This window comes from Bos taurus, chromosome 16, assembly GCF_002263795.3.
Source record: "Bos taurus isolate L1 Dominette 01449 registration number 42190680 breed Hereford chromosome 16, ARS-UCD2.0, whole genome shotgun sequence".
Lineage (NCBI taxonomy): Eukaryota > Metazoa > Chordata > Mammalia > Artiodactyla > Bovidae > Bos > Bos taurus.
In genome coordinates this window covers 62059026-62075755 of record NC_037343.1, presented here as the reverse complement: position 1 = coordinate 62075755, position 16730 = coordinate 62059026, and the positions used below count along the sequence as shown (strand labels likewise).

Genomic DNA, 16730 nt, shown 5'->3' with positions numbered 1-16730 from the left:
AGTGGAGAACGGAGAGCCCGGCCAGAGGACCAGCTCACCAAGGTTCGGCAGCCCCAGAGTAAGGACTCAGAGCCTCGGGACTGAAGGAGAGCGTGGAACCGTGAGTGGCAGGCTGTTTCCCACCCCAGGGTCAGGAGCAAGTCCTCTGACAGAGAGCCCATCCTGGGAGCACCTGGAGGGCTGGGGCTGTATGCACAGCTGTGCCCAGCACAGTACCTGCAGCTTGAGGCCGTTCTGGGAAAGCTTGGGGAATGAATAAGCACGCACAATAGACTGGACAGGGCAGGGAACGGAGTGCTGGGGTGCCATGCTTGCACCTGATCTAGAAGCCTCCAAGGATCTGGGAGTAGTTAACTTATCCTGCTGCCACTCCGGGGGGCTCCTTCCCCACCCAGCACCCCAACCCCCAACCTCCCAAGTCAGGGCTGTCGCTCGCGTCACTCACCGGGATGACACGTGCCCTACAGAACTCGGCTCTGTCCTCTGCAGGCCTCCTTCTGCTTCCTGGCTGGACTTGGGCTCCTCTGAGGCCGGGGAGAAGGTGATGCCCACGGAGCTGATGGTGCCAACAGCTGCTGAGGCAAGACAGCCCTGGAGTCCTCTTACAACAACCACAGCATTCCTCCCGTGGCACTGATCCACCCCCACAGGTCATGGGGGTGAGGGGGGCAGTCCTAGCGACAGAGGCAGGAGAGCCAGAGGAAGATGCAGGGAAGCGGGAGCCCCACGAGAGCCACGGAGGCGGTGGTGAGACCCACACGCAGCAGGGAGGGATCCTGTTTCCCTGGGATGAAGCCCATCACCCCCAGCATAACGCCTGGTACGCAGCAGATGAGAAATAAACACCTATGAAATGAAGGCTGGACTTCCCTGGTGGTACAGTGGATAGGAGTCTGCCTGCCAAAGCAGGGAACACAGGTTCAACCCCGGGTCTGGGAAGATTCCACATGCCACAGAGCAGTTAAAGCTCATGTGCCCCAACTACCGAGCCCGCATGCTGCAACTTCTGAAACCCCTGTGCTAGAGCCAGTGCTTGGCGACAAGAAAAGCCATCGCCATGAGAAGCCCGTGCATAGCAACCGAGAGTAGCCCCCACTTGCTGCAGCTAGAGAAAGCCCACATGCAGCAGCGAAGACCCAGCACAACCAAAAATAAAAATAATAAATAATTTTTAAAAAGTGCAAGGCTGCTTATGATAAGTCATGTCGCTCCTGTATCAAGAGGTATATGAAAGGACATGTGGACCCCGTGGGGGAAGCAAAGAGTAGGAGGAATGGACAAAGTAGCATCAACATACATACACTAGCTGTTTTATGTGTGAAACATAGCTGATGAGAAATTGCTATATAACACAGGGAGCTCAGCCTGGCACTCTGTGATGACCTAGAGGGGTGGGATCAGGGTCTTGGAGGAGGCTCAAGAGGAAGGGGATATATGTATAATTATGGCTGACTTGCACTGCTGTATGGCAGAAACCAAGGGCTTCCCTGGTAACTCAGCGATAAAGAATCCACTGGCAATGCAGGAGACACGGGTTCCATCCTCGGGACAGGAAGATCTGCTGGAGGAGGGCAGGGCAACCCACTCTAGCATTCTTGCCTGGAGAATCCCATGGACAGAGAAGCCTGGTGGGTTACAGTCCATGGGGTCGCAAAAGAATCAGACACAACTTAGCGACTAAACCAACAACAACAACAATGGAAGAATCCAACACAACATTGTAAATCGATTTTCCTCCATTGAAAGAAAAGAGAGGGACATCTATGGCAGCGGGTGGGGGGGGTGCTGGGGGGGATTTGTGTTCCTGGGACAAGACCCACAATCTGGTTGGCTGTGATGTCTAACAGCTAAACGATAGCCACCATGTCTACAGCATCTGTGATACGCTAGGCAAGAGTTAAACCCTCTACGGAGATTACTGCCTGAGCTCCTAGGAGATGGGTTCTAATGATATCCTCAGGTTAGAGAGGAGAACTAGAGATAGAGGGGTGATGTGAAGAGCCCAGGACCTCGTGGTGAATGAGAGGAGGAGCCTCACCTGGCCCTCTGCTCCAGCAGGTGAAGGCCGGGCTGGCCAGAAAGGTCAGCAACTCTCACAATAGGAGCCCCACAGGAAGTGGGTAGGAGCAGCCAGCCCAGAGCCCACCCAAGGGAGGAAAACCACACTTGAGCACAGGGCAGGTGGGAACTCAGGGTGGGGCCTGCTTGCTCAAGGTTCCTGTGAGTACGAGAGGGATAGGGCAGCGTTGGCTCCCCATATGCAGTGGAGGGGTGGTGGCACCCCCCAGGTGGGGCGGGCGCTGGGCACTGGCATCCTCAGTAAGGTCAGCACGGCCCGTCACCTCTCTGGCCTCTCCCCCCTCACTGTTCCCAAGCCCTGGATTCCTCCCGAGCCATCACAGCACCAGGGCTGCCAGAGCCGCGGGCACGTGAAGGCAAGGCTACTACCTCTGCCTAAGAGCGGGTGGCCGAGTTGCTCACCTCAGATCATAGCATCAGGGAAGCTCACGATTTGCCCACGACATGAGGACCCCTTCCAAGGGCAGAGGGGATACCCTCCAGCCTTCAGCAGCCTTGCCTGCTGAAACCTACCAGCGTGCCCAGTAGGCTTGGGGCTCTAGGAGGGCTCAAGCACTAGAGAACAACCCCAGCACTCCTTGTAGGAGCTCTGCTTACTGGTCACTGTGTCATCAGGACAGCACACCTGCTTGGCCACCGAGGGTCTCAGGGGGTAGACTCCTGCTGAATTAATTCACTTATGCATCCCCTGCAGGGCCTAGGATGGTGCCTGGCCTGTAACGGGTGCTCAAACTGTATTGAATGAATGAGTATATGAAGTGACGCTGTTGAAGGGGAGGGACCTTAGCCGTGGGATTATCTGGCATTTGCTGCTCTAAGCAAGTAGTAAATCCTGGAGCTGCTGCCTCTTTCTGCTCTGTTGGTAGTAAAATTCCCTCAAAGCCCAGGCCTCCCACAGCCACAGAGCTTGGAGCTCCTTTAGCATCCCTACCACCGCCTCCCCGGGGGGAGCTGGCTAATCTGCCTCCAGGCTGATGTCGAATCCTGCACCCGCTCACAGACCCTGCCAACTTCCCCAACATCTGCCAGGCTCTGGGAGCTGCTAGGAGCAATGCACAGCTCTGTCATCTATTAAGATGAACAGTTAAGTGGCTGGTGGGCCACAAACCCAGCCCGTGATCTCTGGGCTAGCACCACCCTAGCCCCCGGGCCATCCCTTACCATCTCTGCGGTCCTCCAGCGGTGCTGTGGGGTCCTGGCTTCGGGCACCCGTCTCCCCCATGAGGATGGCTCCTTCCCAGGGCTCCTGCAGCCCCTGGGGCATGCTGCTGTTGCAATTGTTGGTGGACAGGGCCCGCAGGGGGTGCCTGCTGTGGGGACTGTGGGGCGGGGGCTGTGTCGAGGTGAGCTCGCAGGTCCTGGGAACTGCGCTTCTGGAAGCAGGCAGGGGGCTGTCCATGGGCTCTCTCTGGTTGCCCAGCCTGCGAAGCCCAGCCAGGGCTGCCTTCCTGTGAGACACGGGTGAGGTGGTTTTCTTTGAAGAGGGAGGGGTTGGCACCCAGCCGTCAGGGCAGAGGGAAGCAGTCGGCTGTCGGGCCTGGTGGTGGGCAGAGGGCTCTGCGCGGCTCTGTTGCGGGCAGTCAGTTCCCAGAGACTCCTGGCTTTCTATAACCGGGCCTTGTCTGCCTGGCCCCGAGGACCCCAGCTTCATGGGAGAGGCGATGGTGTAGGCTGTCCGAAAATCCCCGGGGTGAGCCCAGTGATTTTCCAGCCCTGGTCCAGACTGCCACGGGGACCCGGGGAAAGCCCTCTTCAAGTCCTGGACAGGAGGCTTAGACAAAGCATCTTCTCTGGGGAGCAGAGCCCCTGCCGTCGTCTGGCCCGCGTCTTCTGTCACCTCATCTGACACCTCCAGGAGCTCCAGCCCAGGCAGGTCGTGTGAGGCCTGAGGGCTCCGGGGCGGCTCCATCTCAGCCTTGTGCAACCACCTGTGGCCTCCCCGAGGCCTGGAGGCCCGCAGGCGGGTCTTGCTGGGCTGAGAGGTCCCGGCCTCCTCACTGTCGGTCCGGCAGCTGTCGGAGGTGTCGGTGCTGTCCAGGGCCGAGTCCGCCTCCTCGGGAAGCGCCTGCTCCCCGATGTGCGTCTCCCGGATCCACTCGGTGTGGAGCCGGGGCTCGGCGGCGGAGAGGAGCCGGAGCGGGACGCTCAGGCCCTGAGAGGGGAGGGGCTGCGCCGACGCCCCCTCCCTTCCGCAGGCGGGTTCGCGCTCCCGAAGGACCCTCGGGTCGGGGGCGATGCAGTGGCCGCAGGCTCGGCACCTCCTCTCGCTGCCCCGAGCGTGCGGCGGCGGCGCCGAGAGGCCCCCAGGCTGCAGCCCACCCAGCAAAGGGTGCAGAGCGCCCGCGCCCGCGTCCCGGCGCCGGCAGCCCCCCTGGATGTAGTCGGCGAGGTCGGGCTTGGAGCGCAGGGGGCCCTGGTCCGCCAGGCTGAGCACCTGCCGCTGACGTTGCTGCAGCCGTTCCAGGTAGCGGGACTCAGCGTCCCGGGCGGATTCATCCTCAAAGCGGACGTGGGACGGGGAGGTGCCCCGCTTTGGCCACTGCCCGCTGCTGGACTCCCCGCTGGAGGAGTCGCTCGTGTTCCCATTCTGGAGGTTGTCTCGGCAGGCAATGGTCATCCTCGGGTCCAGGGCTGGGCTTTTCCGCCCATCTCTGATGGGCAGGCAGGAGGAGAGAGGTCATGAGCAAGAGGAGGAGAGGAAGGTACAAGCCTCCTCGCTGGGCGCTAACCCGTCCACCCTGGGGCCCGGTCCTGCACAGCGCTCAGGCAAAACTACAACCCAAAGTTGCCCAAATCAGGTTCCTCAGGAGTCCAGCAGCAAAGCAGAAAAGCTTACAGGCCCATCCCCATCCTGAACACAGTGCTGAACAAAATGAATACGACCTTCTCTACTTTGGGCTTTGCCTCTGTTGCCTGCCTCCGTCTGAGTTAAGATGAAACGCTGTTAAACGCAGGACTGTAGGAAAGGATAATACCGAAGTCCTGGTGTGTGTTTAGAAGTGAGTCTGGCCATCACGGGCATCTGGTGAACTGTGATGAATTGTGGCAGTCCTGCATTAGTTATAAAGGTCTAATGGGAAGAGCAGACGTTTCCATGGAGACCGTGTGGGACCTGCAGCCGAGTTTCTAAGCATTCCTCCTCTCCGGATTCACTCACGGTTCCTAAGCATCTTGCTGGGACAAAATTTAGACAGAGTAACACTAGTGTTTCTCCTTGGTCTTGCCATCTAGTCTGTTCCAGCGCTGCCTCCTGTATCTGCCCCTCCCCAGCCCTCCTCACACACTCTGTTCCAAAACACTGTGACAACAATTACTATGCTAGGAAGAGTCCTCACATTGTCGTCAGCCTTTGCTCTGAGAGACACTGTAGCTGGTGGTCAAATCCTGCTCAGATTAAGAAAACACCTGCACAAACCTCACACCAGGCCTCCCGGAGCCAGGTGGCCTGAGTTTCAGATCCCTATAGGCCCTCGTCTACCAGAGGCCACCTAAGTAAGGACCATGCTTCTCCCTGCCTTTCCCAGCAGCACCTCGCCACCAATCTACTGATGAGCAGCTGGGACTCACATCCTTTCCTGCTTTTCTCACTCACCCTGGACCCCTGCGGTGGCCTCCTATTCATTGGTTCTCCTGGATCTCAGCTTCATCGCATCATCTCTCAAGAGGGCACAGGATCAAGTTCTCAGTCTTTGGGGTAAAGACACAGGCCTTCCACATTCCTCTCTGCCTTCCTTTCCTGCTGTGGCCCACTTGCAAGGCCTCCAGGCTTCTCACCCCATTTATCTTAGGCAACTCTCCTGCCACTGTTTCCTACACTCTCTCTTCTTAACCTGTCTGCCTTTGATTACCAGTCATTAAATCATACCTGTGTATAGATGCCATGTGTAATGTTTAATTTTATGTGTCAGCTTGGCTGGGCCATGGTGCCCAGGTTCTTGATGTTTTTGTGAAGGTTTTTTTTGGATAAGATTAACATTTAAACTGTGCTGTGCTTAGTCATCAGTTGTGTCCAACTCTTTGTGATTTCATGGACTGCAGCCGCCAGGCTCCTCTGTCCATGGAATTCTCCAGGCATGAATACTGGAGTGGTTTAGCACTTCCTTCTCCAGGGGGATCTTCCCAACCTAGGGATCAAACCCAGGTCTCCTGCATTGCAGGTGGATTCATTACCGTCTGAACCACAAGGGAAGCCCAAGAATACTGGAGTGGGTAGACTATTCCTTCACGCAGGATATTCCTGACCCAGGAATCGAACTGAAGTCTCCTGCATTATAGGCAGATTCTTTACCAGCTGAGCTACCAGGGAAGCCGACTTAAACTGGTAGACTTCAAATAAAGTTGATCATGGTATGGCGGACCTCATCTAATCAGTTGAAGGTCAGAATAGAACAAAGACTGCTCTTCCCTGAGCAAGAAGGACTTCTGCCAGCAGACTGCCTTTGGATTTGAGTAGCAACTCTTGCCTGGGTCTCAAGCCAGCCAACCTACTCTGCAGAATTTGGACTTACCAAGTTTCCTAGGTACCATGAGCCAATTTTTTAGAATAAAATTTTCTCTCTCTATAAGCACACATTATGTTGGTTCATTCTCTGGAGAACCCTGACTGATACAGCTTGATGCTGTCTCCTCCTCTGACTACCCATGCCACCCATTTGTCATCAAAGACTCAAGAGACGTCAGGGTTGGAAGGGACTAGCATGACCAAGTGACCCCTATTTGTTTCCATGAAGGAGAGGGCACACAAGACCAGTTTCTGGACGGACCAGCACCTGAACAGCTGGGAAAGGCAAGCTGCAGGGAGTTTTTCTCTTTAGAAGGAGCCATGAATACGGAACTAGTCTTTGACCATCGTCATGGTCAGGTTCTGACTGGAGACAGGGGCTTGGGTTTTAGAGACCTGTTACTTCTTTCCTGCTATGTCATCTTATATGCTGGCAAAGTAATGCTCAAAATTCTCCAAACTAGGCTTCAGTAGTATGTGAACCGAGAAATTCCAGATGTTCAAGCTGGATTTAGAAAAGGCAGAGGAACCAGAGATCAAATTGTCAACATCCATTGGATCATCATAAAAAGCAAAAGAATTCCAGAAAAACATCTAACTTCTGTTTCACTGACTACGCTAAAGCCTTTGACGGTGTGGATCACAACAAACTGGAAAAATCTTAAAGAGATGGGAATACCAGACCACCTTACCTGCCTCCTGTGAAACCTGTATGCAGGTCAAGAAGCAACAGTTAGAACTGGACATGAAACAACGGACTGGTTCCAAATTGGGGAAGGAGTACGTCAAGGCTGTATATTGTCACACTACTTATTTAACTTACATGCAGAGTACATCATGCAAAATGCCAGACTGGATGAAGCATAAGCTGGAATCAAGATTGTAGGGAGAAATATCAATAACCTCAGATATGCAGATGACGCCGTCCTTATGACAGAAAGCAAAGAGGAACTAAAGAGGCTCTTGATGAAAGTGAAAGAGGAGAGTGAAAAAGTTGGCTTAAAACTCAACATCCAAAAAACTAAGATCATGGCATCCGGTCCCATCACTTCATGGCAAATAGATGGGGAAACAGTGGAAACATTGAGAGACTTTATTTTCTTGGGCTCCAAAATCACTGCAGATGGTGACTGCAGCCATGAAATTAAAATACGCGTGCTTGTTGGAACAAAAGCTATAACAAACCTAGACAGCATATTAAAAAGCAGAGACATTACTTTCCCAACAAAGGCTGTCTCTAGTCAAAGCTATGGTTTTTCCAGTAGTCTTGTATGGATGTGAGAGTTGGACTGTGAAGAAAGCTGAGCAGCGAAGAATTGATGCTTTTGAACTGTGGTGTTGGAGAAGACTTGAGAGTCCCTTGGACTGCAAGGAGATCCAACCAACCAAACTAAAGGAAATCAGTCCTGAATATTCAGTGGAAGGAGTGATGCTGAATCTGAAATTCCAATACTTTGGCCACTTGATGCCAAGAACTGTCTCATTTGAAAAGACCCTGATGCTGGGAAAGATTGAGGGCAGGAGAAGACGGGGACGACAGAGGATGAGATGGTTGGATGGCATCACTGACTTGATGGACATGAGTTTGAGCAAGCTCCAGGAGTTGGTGATGGACAGAGAAGCCTGGCAAGGTGTAGTCCATGGGGTCGTAGAGAGTCGGACATGACTGAGTGACTGAACTGAACTGAACTACTTTTGAATTACCGGAACAGTACACATGCAGTTATCTATGCTGGCATACTTTATGTGTTGTTACTGCTTTTAGTCCTCAAAGGCACTTACCAAGGCTTCCCTAACTATACCCTCCTCCTAGCACAACTCGTTCAAGCTTGTCTTGATACTCCAACAACTTATTCTAAGTGAAACGTATGTGAGTGACTGGCTGATTTTCTTATCCTTCCTCTAATTGGATGCTTCAGCGATTCTGGAGGAAAGATGTCAGTGCTCTCAAAAAGGCTGCCTTCACATGAGTTCCTTCTTCACCAAATTTACAGCTACCCAACAGAAAGACAGGTGTGGTTTGCAATTAAAAGGAAAGGAGTTCAATGTGGACACAGCACCGGTCAGGTCGCTAGTGCGAAGCCGCTGTATAGCACAAGGGGTTCGACTTGGTGCTCTGTGATGACCTAGAGGGGTGGGATGGAGGTGCGGTGGGAGGAGATGTAGTATACATATAGCTGATCCACTTTGTTAACACAACACTATAAAGCAATTATACTCCAATAAAAATTTTTTTAAAAGGAGGTCAGACAATGGCAGGAAGAAACCATCCATGCTTAACAATTACTGTTAAAACATGCCAACCAAGTGGGGAGAGTGGCCACTGAACTGGTTGACTTCCTTAACTATACATGGCACTGACTAGTCTGGACAGTGTATCCTTCCAGGCTGTGCTTTCTGTATGCATAAATGGCCTTGCCTGCCTGACTCAGGTGGACATGTGCTCACCTGGGCCCTGAGGGTATCCCTGACCATTCCAATTCATCCCTTTCCTGGGTGCCTTGACAGCCAGGCCACTGACTAATCTCAAGACCCTGATGGGTAGAATGGTCTGGATCACAGATGGCGTGGAGTATGGCACATAGATGCTACCCTTGGGGGTCCTGGGGTTGCCCGAGATGTCATAGTTAAATTGTCCAAGACTGATTCCCTGCAAAGCTCCATGGGAAACAGCTACAGCTGAGAGCTGATTCCCTCACTTGTGCCATGTCAGCTCACTACAACCTCAAATCTTGGACCTGGGGCCTCTGGTCACACCAAGAGAGGGGCTGGTGCTCACCCAGCCATGAATGCTGAGCCGGCACAATAAAGCTACAGCAAGGTCCTGCTGTGTCACACTGCATTGTACCTTAGCCCCCAGTTCACAACAAGGAGTGGCTGCTGCTGCTGCTGCTAAGTCGCTTTAGTCGTGTCCGACTCTGTGCGACCCCATAGATGGCAGCCCACCAGGCTCCCCCGTCCCTGGGATTCTCCAAGCAAGAACACTGGAGTGGGTTGCCATTTCCTTCTCCAAGGAGTGGGTGAGTACTTCCTAAACCAAGGAAGCTGCGAAGTGCCACGGTGCGAGTTCTGGGGCCTCCCTGAAGCCTGATGCTAGGTGTTCCCTAGGTGGTTACACTGCCCTGGATGCAGTGGGCAGGGGCAGCCTGCCCACCTGCCACCAACCCCGACTCCAGCATTTTCCCCAATTGGCGCTGCTCCAGGAGGATTAAAAAAAAAAAAAAAGTACCACTGCTAAGTAAGTGGATCTGCCTGCTTTGAGATCTGAGCAGATTCTGACACTGTCAGTCATCCTGTTTCCTGGAATCCACATGCAAAAAGGGCCATCTTTTCCATCAGGCACAATAGCCACGATACCTGGGAACCACAATTCTCCTGGGGCCCATGAAAATGTTTTAGTTTCTTTTGAAGTCAAAAGAGAATACATAAATACACTTTTAAGTCAAAGAAAACATTCTCAGATATAATATTAATATATTTACCTTTTAGCCAACATGGTCATAACATTTAAATTTTAACTTTGTTTATGGGGAAAGGGCTTCCCAGGTGGCTGAGTGGTAAAGAATCCGCCTGCCAGTGCAGGAGATCCAAGAGACATGTGTTTGATCCCTGGGTCGGGAAGATTCCCTTGAAAAAGAAATGGCAACACACTCGGGTATTCTTGCCTGGAAAATCCCATGGACAGAGGAGCCTAGTGGGCTACAGTCCATGGGGTCGCAAAGCACTAGACATGACTGAACACACACACACGTAGTATGGAGGAAGGAGTCACGAAGGCCAGAGTGCCTAGGGCCCCCCAGAGTCACTGTGGGCCTGCCTTTGGAGAGGGCTGTGAGGCTGAGATGTAAAGCTCCTGGGTAGAATCACCCCTGGTGAGGAGGTGCAGCGTCTCTCTCTGCTCGTCTCAGCATGGCCGGGAAGTCCCTCTGACCCCGCTTCTGGCGACCGTTCTCTTGAAGTGACTGTGAGGCGCTGCAGCCCTTGGCGCCCAGGATAAGGACCCCATCTGCAACTGCATCTCTTGAGCCTGTCAGGACCTGAGAAGGAGCGGTGAGACAATGCCTCTGGTGGGCTCACTGACAGTGTGGGGCTCCTGGGTCAGGTATCCAGAGCATTCCTGCCCAGAAAGGAAGGCTCTAGCCAGAGAAACAGCACCATCTCACCCTCTAGAAACAAGAGCAGCCCCGCTGAGCAGCTCTGCCCCTGCTGCACGGGCAGGGTGCCCTGGTTTGCCAGGCCTGCCCAGTGCAGGAGAGGCCCGCTGGACACTCAGCACGCCAGCTTAGATACAACACCCCACACCAGGCCCCGGGGGCAAGGCCCTGCTCTGCTGACAGCATATGAGCTACACTTTCTAAGAGGAAAAACACTCAGTTGTAGAGGTGGTATATTCCTAATCTAATAAGGAACTCCAGGTCCTCTCAGCCACATCAACGACCTTAAACTTTACAGTCAAGCGGGTGAACTCAGTCATCCTGAATTCGTGCCAAAGGTAGAAATCATATTTTTGTTCTAAAAGAAGAAATGGAGGGGCTTCCCTGGTGGTCCAATGATGAAGATTGTGCTTCCAATTCAGGGGTTGGGGCGTATGTTCCAATTCTGGTCAGAGAACCAAACTCCCACGTGCTATATAGCAGCATGCCCAAAACAAATAAGATAAAATTCTCAAACACTGCCTTCATTAAGAAGAAGAAATGGAGACATGCAGAACAGCTTAATCCCATGAGGTTTGCTGCTGTGTGGTCGCTCAGTTGTGTCCGACTCTGAGACCCCATGGACTGTATGTAGCCCACCAGCCTCCTCTGTCCGTGGAATTTTCCAAGCCAGAATACTAGAGTGGGGTGCCATTTCCTTCTCCAGGGAATCTTCCCAACCCAAGGAGCAAACCCATGTCTCTTGCATCTCCTGCATTGGCAGGCAGATCCTTTACCACCACCTGGGAAGCCCCAGTCACATACCTTCAGCTCAGTTACTGAATCCCCGAGGTCCCTACCAGCAGTGCTGGGACCAGGGCATAAAGGTATGGCAAAGGTCTTAGAGACAAGGGCAGAGCGAATAAGGCACTCCAGCAGCAAGCAAACAGCAACCTTGTCAACATGAGGCACTACTGATGCCTCCACAACCATCCCTCTCCGAGAGGATCCTGTCTGCTCAGACGCTGGTGCCAAACGGCCTCTGTGTGGAGGCCCCTCTCTACCACAGTGCTGTCCTAGCCACACAAGCTCCAGGCAGCCCTACCCGGCCCCTGACACAGAACGCCAGCACTTACGGTGTCCCCTCCCAGGCCCTGCCTCTGGTGGGTGTGTTCTGCCCTCCTGGGATCAGGAACACCAACCCAGGTGCGCCTGTCTCCCCAGTAGCAAGAGCTTGCACTTCCAAGAGCTCTCCATTTCTACACCGATTCGCTTCCAGAAAATGCAGCTGCGGCTGGCCCCCTCTTCACCTCCTGCAAAAGCCTGTCTGTTCAGGATGGCCCCAGCCACCTCCAGCTAGACCTGAGATAAAGAAGACCTTCTGGGGGCTGCTGTGCCTGTCTGTCCCACTCTTCCGTCAGCTTTCATCAGGCTGCTCTTTGGAACGAGTGATGTGTCTGGGCTCGGGGGTTGGAGGGGGTGGAGGAGGGGCTCCTGCATCTAATGAGGCCCCAGGCCTGTGTGGCATCGCCACGGTAGCTCAGCATGGCTCTCCAGGGTGATCTGACAAGCGTAACCTTTAGAAGCATCTGCAGCAAGCCATCTGGCGTTGATTTTTCAGCTATACCCTCTGAGGATTCACCAGTGCTGCCAAGTCAAAGTAATTCTTTTCTGGACACAGCAGCTGCTAAAGTGGGTCACCTTGCATTTCAATTGCATTTCTACTGCTGGAGAAGAGCCTGGTGAGAGGGAACCTACTTTAAAGTTAGTGGCTGGGGTCGTCGTTAGCGGTTGATGAGATTTGGGGAAGAGGAAGTGTCCCAAGGTACATTTACATCATCCGGTCTCCTTTGCAGATTTTTGTTGTTATCGTTCAGTCGCTCAGTCATGTCTGATGCTCTGTGACCCCATGGAATGCAGCACTCCAGGCCTCCATGTCCTTCACCATCTCCCAGAGTTTGCTCAAACTTATGTTCATTGAGTCAGTGATGCCATCCAACCATCTCATCCTCTGTTGCCCCCTTCTCCTCCTGCCTTCAATCTTTCCAGGCATCAGGGTCTTTTCTAATGAATCTGCTCTTCGCATCAGGTGGCCAAATTATTGGAGCTTTAGCTTCAGCATCAGTCCTTCCAATGAATATTCAAGGTTGATTTCCTTTAGGATTGACTGGTTTGATCTCCTTGCAGTCCAAGGGACTCTCAAGAATCTTGCCTGTTTTGCAGCTACCCAACTCAACCTTAGTACCTAAAGAAAGTGGAACAGGAGGGCTCCATGGAAGTCTAAGGCTCTGGGCCGCATATACATGCAGAGAAGAACAGTCAGGATGCTTCAAAGGAGGCACTGGCATTCCTAATTAGTGTCCTCCAGCCAGAAGAAACAAGGCACAAAATGCAGAGATAAAAGGGGAGCCGGGTGGGGACCTCTCGCCAGGATTTAGGGTCTCCTGAGCGCCTCTCCTAGAGGTCACCGTGACACTGACCCAGAGGCAAGCCTCAGCCCTCTGCTCTTGCTGAAGTCAGTCTCAAAGGTGTCCGGAAGTTCCTCAGCCTTTAATAAGCCAGTTCAGCATCCCCGTCAAAAAGCATGGTGTCCAGTTCCACCGAGAATCCTCGCTCCCTCTAGTACCCACTGCGCCAAAGAAGCCACAGGCCTGGTCAGCCACAGATGGTCCTGCTGGGGCCTGGGGCATTTGGACCTGAGCTGGCAGCCTCACTGCAGGTCAGATGCACCCGCCAGCTCCACCTGTAAGTGATTCCTTGGGGCGCGTGGTACACGGAACAGGCGCAGAGATGGGGATGGGATGTCATGCAAGGGGCGTCTACCTGTGTGGAGTGCTGAACGTCCTTGAACTTGTTCTTTTCTCATCTCTCCATCCCTGACGAGCTCACCTCCCTCATGGCCCCACCACTGTGAGATCGGGATGATGTCTACATCTGCAGTCTGACCTCTGTCCTCCTCCTCAGCTCCTGTATCCAACTGCCTGATAAGCACCTCCAGTGGGTGTTCCGTGGACAGTCCCTCCCAAGCTTAATCCTGCACCGAGGGTTCACTGAACCTCCAGACACCAAGTCAGAATCCTGGGCTCCATCCTGGATGCCCCCCTTCTCAGGCTCCCCTCATCCAGTTGATTCCATGATTCAGTCAGAGGTAACACTTGTAGGGTACTCACTACATGCCAGGGGCTGTTCTAAACACTTTCTATGAACTCACAGAACCCTCACAATTATCCTGAAAGATAGGGTCTGGTATAATTCCCATTGTGCAGAGGAGCAAACCAAGGCACAGGGGCTTCCCCAAGAGCACACAGCTAGGAAGTGGCAGAGCCAGAACTCAGCAGTCCACTTCCAGTCTTAACCACTTCTCTGCTGCCTCATTAAGCCTGTTGCTCTGGCTCTGGGCAACCTTGCGTCTCCACCCTCTCCTCCCATCACCACACACTGTCCCCCTGGTCCCCCAGATCCAACTGTCTCTGCAGCCAAAGCAGCTTTACTGGAATGCAAACGTGCTGGTGCTACCCAGCTGCTTGAAATCCTTTGGTGGCTCCTAGCTATTACAGGAGGCTTCCAAATTGTCCGTCAGTCCTGGAGGCCTCCATGACTGCCTCCACTGGGCCGTCTGGCCCAACTCCTGAGAATACTGCTTCTGTTCAGTTTCTGCCCGGGATGCTCACCCCTGCCTCCCTCAGCTGCCCAGTAAATATCTATGTTTCTCCTTCAAGCTCCAACTTAGAAGCCACCTCCTCCAAGCCTCCCCTTCCTTTCCAGATGGAGTTACAGTAGACTTCCAATCCTACACACACGTCTCTCCACACCACAGTCCACAGAACTGTACTGACCCATCTGCTGATCTTTCTCCCTGGAGATTGTGACACCAATGTTCCCCCAGGGAGACTCGGGTTATGTTCCCTAATACGCCATCAGTAGGCTCTCAGCGAAGATGTACTAACTGACTAAAATCATGAAAGCGGTGCCTGACAACGGGAAAAGCTCCCACACGGACCAGCAGGGAGGACTGAGAGCTGGCATTTTGGCTGGATCCCATCTCTTCTCCTGCCGCAGCCCATACCGGCCGGCCTGGCCCGGGCCCCACTCACCGGCTGCACAGGGCAAGGGTGGGCACGATGTCATGGCTGGCACGGACAGGCCGGGTCCTGGCCTTCATGCGGGCTCTCTGCAGCAGATGCTTGGCTTCTTCATGCCTGGGGCTCAGCACGGGCTGCGGCTTGGGACCGAAGGGCCTGCAGGGGGGTGTGTGGGCCAGAGCGGGTTGGGGGAGGGATTAGAAGAAAATAACACGGATTAGGAGGGCTTTAACAGTGTCGAGCTTGGCTGTGCCAGAAACAGCCCCGCATGGAAGCCTTCCTTGGCCAGCTCCCACACGGGAGGGCACCAGCCTGGGGCCTGGGGCCGGGGGCCTGCTGACTCTGGAAGGGACCGGCCCACCCCGGACAGCTGCTCAGAGACCGGAGGCAGAGACCCCAGGAGGATCTAGAAAAGGGTAGGGGAGTCTCCAGATTACTTCATTGTTCTTCCCTGGGCAGATAGCAGGAGTTATCTGGGAGGAGGGGAAGGAAAGGGCCCAGGGCTGCTGGGCTGCGACTGTGCCCAGCCAGATGGTCCCTACACGCATCACCTCCCTCTCTCCTTCTGTCTCTCGGCACCCACACACACCCACTCAAGCTCACAGCGCACCGTCCTAAGCTCTCACCGCAGACACAAGGCATCGGGGCCCTGCCCATCACTGCTCTGCTCCTCTGAGAGAATGACATTTTTATAAGTCCTGGTGATTTCTGGCCTCAGTTCCAATCCTAACCCAACAGACATCAGGTCAGGGCCAAGAGGAACTACGCTGGACCCACACCAAGTTAGCAAATGGCTCACTCCTCGTCATAACGAGGGTCTGCTTCCAGCAGCTCTCACCACCTCCCAGTTGTGCTGCCTCCCCAGCCAGGCTAGAGCTGCCGAAAATGACAGCAGCCTTTTTTCAAAGCCATCTCCCAGTGACACAGCGGCAGGTCGCAGGGATAACAGCCGCCCCACAGCCTCCCGCTGACCAGAGGGCCCTCTCCGCAGCCAGGCGGGCCTGGGGGCAGGTGCGCTCTCTGCCTGACAGATGAGGGTGTTCCTGAGCAGAGAGGGACATGTGACATGTCACTCAAGGTCGAACACCAAGTGAAGCGGAGCAGACAACAGCCAGCTCCACTGTCTCCAGCATCCTTGCCGCATCCTCCGGCTCCTCCCCGCCCCGGGGTCCCAGAGCAGGCTGAGCCGGCATGTGGCTGAAGCCAGACTCACTCTCTGATGCGATGTCTGCACTCCCCGCAGCTGCCCTTGTCCTTCCTCGCTGTCACATATGCTGGGCTGTCCCCACCAGGGAGGGTCTGCAGGGGGAGGACTTGGGCGGCTAGAGGCTCAGGCTGGCCTGCATCTCAGTCTGCAGACAGCCAAATCCCAGGCTTCCCCAGCCCATACATCACCTGGAGAAAGGGGCCTCGTCTTGACGGGGGATGGTACCAAGTCGTTTCCTAGGTGACGGATGATAGAGATGTGAGTGGAAAATGGCCCAACCCTGAGGCCTCCTTGGGACAACCTTGGACAAGCACTGGGCAGTCTATGATTTTTTTTTTCTTTCTTTTTATTTTCCCATTATTCGCACCTAATCCTGCTTTGGGGCCAAGATTAAAACTGAGAACTGCCAGAATAAAGGCACCATCTGTGCCTGTGGACCCTGGCAGGGCCCAGGCACGGTTCTGGAACCAGGAGGGCTTCCAGGAGAGAATGAAGAGTGAGGTCTCAAGGCCCGCTGCCCTGTGAGGCGAGGCAGCCCTCTGCACAGCTTCCCAAGCAGGCAGGGCCTCCAACGCACCGCTGAGAGCAGCTGTGCTCCCTGGGGCTCCAGCTCCGCCAGCAGAGATAATGAGGTTACCAGCCCGGAGAGACGCCTCTGCAGCCACGGGCCTCTGGCTGCCAGCCCGCGCGCTCAGAGCCTTCCGGTGACAGCTGTGGCCGCCCGGCTG

At 54.2% G+C, this 16730-nt stretch overlaps 1 protein-coding gene across 1 annotated transcript in view; it reads right to left on the bottom strand.

The window, feature by feature from the left end:
- KIAA1614 overlaps window positions 1-16730 on the bottom strand; it is a 43005-nt gene that overhangs the window by 12758 nt on the left and 13517 nt on the right. Inside the window, 3 exon segments of the mRNA XM_003587099.6 lie at window positions 446-575; window positions 3241-4730; window positions 14808-14951. Of these exon segments, the coding sequence (XP_003587147.3) occupies window positions 446-575; window positions 3241-4730; window positions 14808-14951 (1764 nt within the window).